Genomic DNA, 4,555 nt, shown 5'->3' with positions numbered 1-4,555 from the left:
ATGTTCCAGACACGTTGTGCTTCTCAGGAATGTCTCAGATCTGGCTGGCCCTCAGTGACAACAACAAATACAAAAACAGGTTATGTGTGACAGAAGCACAGTTGGTCAATCCCTCCCAGAACCCTTTTCAGATAGAACTGCAGCGTCTGCAGTTAAAAACAAGTGCCCTAGTAAGAAAGTATACCACAACAAATCAGAAGGCCAGAAGTAGTCCATGGTACAAGGCCTTGTGCCAAGCGCAATTCCTCAAACGTCCACTTGAGGCTCTCTCCAAAAGTGAACCTGTCTCCACAGAGGTTCATATTAACATGCTTTTAACTTCACCACAAAAATGCCCATCTTTTACAGCCTGGTAAACATGTGGTTACCCTCAGAGGTTGCTAGCTGTCTGCCTCACCATCAACCACCTTTCTCCTTTTGAATTAGCCCGGAGCTAGGCGGCGCCATGCACTGCCAAGGTGTGAACAGTCAAAGCAAACAAAATCACTCTTTAGGAATCCTACGGGTGACATTTTAAGGGCTTCTTCCATCTAAATACAGTCAGGGCTTTACGCGGATCGGAGCATGTTCAGCTATATGAGGGCAAAAAGCAACACTTTACAGACAGTTAGCCAAATCACTGTGCTTGAATGTGGTGAAAAAATATGAGTGGCCTGAATGCTCCAAGGATCACAAAGTAACTAACCCACTGCTTTCCGTTTCCCACCAGTATGTACATACCCAGTGCATATCTAAGGTCAAAGATCAACTAGATGAAAATATGTTTCATTTAAAACACTTTTTTTGTTGTTGTTTCGTTGTAGTATTTGTGCGGATGTAGCCTGAGCCAAACTAGTCCACATCTGTTTTGGGTTCTTCATTTACAAAAGTTCTGTTCAAAATTTAGATCAGATCAGGCCGGACCTGAGAGGAAACATGAGCAACACATCTGTTGTTAGTTGCCTGATTTGAATTTTCTTATTAGATTAACTTGTATTTTCATATGTAATAACGGCTTGTTTTAGTTTCTGATCATGTCCCTTCTATAGTTTCCGTCTGTCGTAATATGAAAACGACTTTTGAGGAGATGCTTTTAGCCCTTTAATAAACTAAATAAATGAGTGTCCTTGGTACTTGGAGATTGTGTAGCTGTTTATGTCCGTGGGCGGACTCTCGCTGGTGTTTTGTGCGTCGTCCTTGAGCTCCCTGGTGAGAGCACCACTTTCCAAAGTATTTTCAAAGGTTTCAAGGTTTAAGGTTATTTACAATGTGTCTCTGAGTTTGTTTGAGTTTTGAATAAAGAGCGTCTTGGAGAAAGTCTGCAATCGCTGTGGTGAGAACGGTCGGGGGCTGACTGCGGCATACGTGAACATAAAAAGGTGATGGGAGTATCCGTTGCTGACTCTTATGTCTTTTAGAAAATGCAGAATGTGGCAGAATGTGCACAGAAGGAGCGGAAATATCTGTTGCATCATTCAAATGTGAGGATGAGTGATATGCAGAGGGTCACTGTGGGCAGAACTGCAAATCCCTCAGTTTAGTTTTCGAATCAGGGTGATGAAATATTTTGATCAGTGAGTTATTTATCCAAAAACATCCACTCCGATCTGGTATGAGTGATATCACAGTATGTAGCAACATACGGTCATGTAATTTCTATAATTTTGTCTTCTAATCAAATATATTAAAATGTAGATACAGTGTTATAAAGTGTTTGCTGAAGACTAATCCCTGTCTGGCATTAGTAATTCCTTCACATTTGCAGTAGATATGTGGCCCTGTTATTGAACAACAGACTCAAAAGTCAATTAAAACTTCTCTTCACTTATTCGTTTAAAATACTTTGTCATAGAAAATTGTCAGATGTCAAACAAATGCGCTAAACAAAACATACAAAACTGGACTACACTGGTTCATTTAGTTTTATTTAGTTTAGTTTTTTACTCGTTTCTGGGCTCTTTAATTAGTTCCATAAATACTTTTGACATGATTGAGGCTGTGTAAGGTCAGCAGCTCTTCAAACACCTCGCAAGCAAGAAACAGAGACTGTTTTCAAAGTTCTTTAAAGTTTTACGAGCCTTCAGACATCAGCCAGGACACATTTTAAACGATCCTGGCCCCGTTTTACCCCAAAAATAAATCTGGGAGATTCTTGACCACGAAAAAAGAAAAGAAGATAGTGTTATGTTTCGCCGGACTCCACAAACACAAGTGAAGTTACTCCAGATTCTGATTCATGTCTTGAGGTGTTTAGGTGCAACGGGCTGCGCTGGTACCCATTTACTCTGCGAGCAGATGTGTGTGCTTGTGTTTTGGAGGAGGACTGAGGAGCAGGTATTTGGGCCATCAAAATGGTTTGTGCTGCTGAGGCTGATTTGTAATATAAGTTTTCATATTTCACAAGAGGAACGTCTTACTTGTTTGACAAAATCTGTATTTTTGTATTCTAATTTTATTTAATTGGGGAAATTAGACATTTTCCTCACTATTGTAACATTTTATAGAATAAGTAAATTTTTTTCCCCTTAAGTCTGGCTCTTTTTTTTTTTGGTATTTCTTTTCAAATTTTTCAGGAGTGGTTATGATGAATAGGTTATAAAAAACACGTTTCATGTGGTATTGACGATGCTTGATATTATTCTCTTAACTTTCTTTTATCTTTTTTTTTTTTTTTTTTTTAACAAGTTGGTGATTTTATTGTCAAGCAAACAGCAAATACGACAAATGTCTCCCCAAATAACGCATTGCTGTTGCGCACACTTTCCTGCACCCTTGGCTTTTGGCAGTGACTCAAAGCTGTTGAGTTGACAGAAGGTAATCCCCACCATGTGAGGCCTCGGCCCCAGTTTGGAGGCGGGGTGTGATTCATTCAAATCTGCCGGTGCTATAAAAAGAGGGGAAGTTGCAAGTAACCAACTTCAACCCACAAGATCGTGGCACAGCGCAAGACCGCTGGGTTTTGTCATTATAAGTGATAATGAATACTATTAAAGCGATAAAAAATGCAATAGTTTGTTTGGTCCTGCTGCCCCGTTTTCTGGTGGCAGCTGTCATGTTCTGGCTGCTTGACTTTTTATGCATAAGGAAAAGGGTTTTCTTCAGGATGAAGGAGCAGGAGGGCGATGCCATTGATCCCCCTCTGTGCATATCGGACTCCAATCGCCTCTTCAGCCTGGAGTCCCTCAAGGCAGTCTGGCACGGACATAAACTGGACTTCCTGAAAGCAGCGCATCTCGGACACGGAGCGCCCAACACCGAAGTAGTTCAGCTGGAGGATCAGCGGCGCAGCCGAATCCTCGACTACGCAAAAGACAAGAGACCGCTCATCCTCAACTTTGGCAGCTGCACCTGACCACCGTTCATGGCGCGTCTGAAGGCTTTCCAGGGTGTTGTGCAACAAAACGCCGACATTGCAGACTCTGTAGTTGTGTACATCGAGGAAGCGCATCCCTCCGACGGCTGGATGAGCACTGACGCGCCATATCAGATCCCCAAGCACCGGTGTCTGGAGGACAGACTGAACGCAGCGCAGATGATGCACCTGGAGGTGCCCGGCTGCATGGTCGTTGTCGACAGCATGGAAAACTCCTCCAACGCCGCGTACGGAGCTTATTTTGACAGACTTTATGTACTGCAGGAGGGAAAGATAGTTTACCAGGGCGGCAGGGGACCTGAGCGGTATCGGATCTCAGAGCTCAGAGACTGGCTGGATCAATACAGAGAAAAGATGGAAAGGTCCAATAATCTCGTTGTTAACGTGTAAATTCATTTTCACAATTTTTAGAGCTGCTATTTCGAAAACACAAGATGCTGCATTTTTTTTCCTCCAGTATTATGACTCAGTTTAGATAGATATTCTCGTCATTAATGGTTCAAGTGTATTTATTTTATTTTTTATATATATATAAGTAATTTGTCCAGCATTGTAGGATGTCTTAGCTCCTTTCTTTCATAGCGGGCATCTGTTAGGAGCCATCCACAAAAAGGTTAGTTCATTTGGATTTTGTTCGTGAACAAAAGCACTTTGTGTGTCAAAACGTTCAGATTCTTTTCTTTTCTTTCCTCCTCTTTGTGTCAGTGCTTCAGAAATTAATCAGTCAGGAGGACCTGGAGACGCGCGCATCACTCTGCTCGTCAGTATTTTTGTGAAGTTCGGTTTTTAAACGGGATTAATCCAGAGAACCGACACTGATGTTTCCCATACTGGAGGTCACGGTGAAGATGCTGCTCTCTGCCTTGCAATGTTGTTGTACATATTTCGTTTTATGGATATATTTTTCATTCAATAAAATGTTTTGATCTACTCTTTTCATTGAAGGTCTTTTTTTTTTAATTACTGTACATCACGTTTCTTAAAAGGTGTAAGTGGCATTATTGTTGACTGCATGCATGGTGTCCATTTGTATTTTCTTTCCCCCCTTTTTTTTTTTTTTTTGCAATAACGGCATGATGTGTTTAGATTTTACTGTAAGAGAAAAGAATGGATGTCCAATTTCCTGCACAATAAAGCACAGCAGACCTCTTATGAATTCCTCCAGAAACCTCCTTTCTGAAGAGCAGGTACTGAAATCGTGGA

General features: G+C 41.4%; 1 protein-coding gene across 1 annotated transcript; it reads left to right on the top strand.

Annotated features, from left to right (window-relative positions):
• The first annotated feature begins 2,697 nt into the window (after nucleotides 1-2,697).
• dio3a (iodothyronine deiodinase 3a) lies at nucleotides 2,698-3,757 on the top strand. Its single transcript, XM_084568673.1, has one exon. It carries the CDS (start codon nucleotides 2,957-2,959, stop codon nucleotides 3,740-3,742), a length of 786 nt encoding a protein of 261 aa, XP_084424799.1. The 5' UTR covers nucleotides 2,698-2,956; the 3' UTR covers nucleotides 3,743-3,757.
• The last annotated feature ends 798 nt before the right edge of the window (nucleotides 3,758-4,555 follow it).

This window comes from Chelon labrosus (assembly GCF_963514085.1).
Source record: "Chelon labrosus genome assembly, chromosome: 20".
Classification (NCBI taxonomy): Eukaryota; Metazoa; Chordata; class Actinopteri; order Mugiliformes; family Mugilidae; genus Chelon; species Chelon labrosus.
Note: the sequence above shows the minus strand (reverse complement) of the source record. Positions and strands in the feature narration are given on the sequence as shown.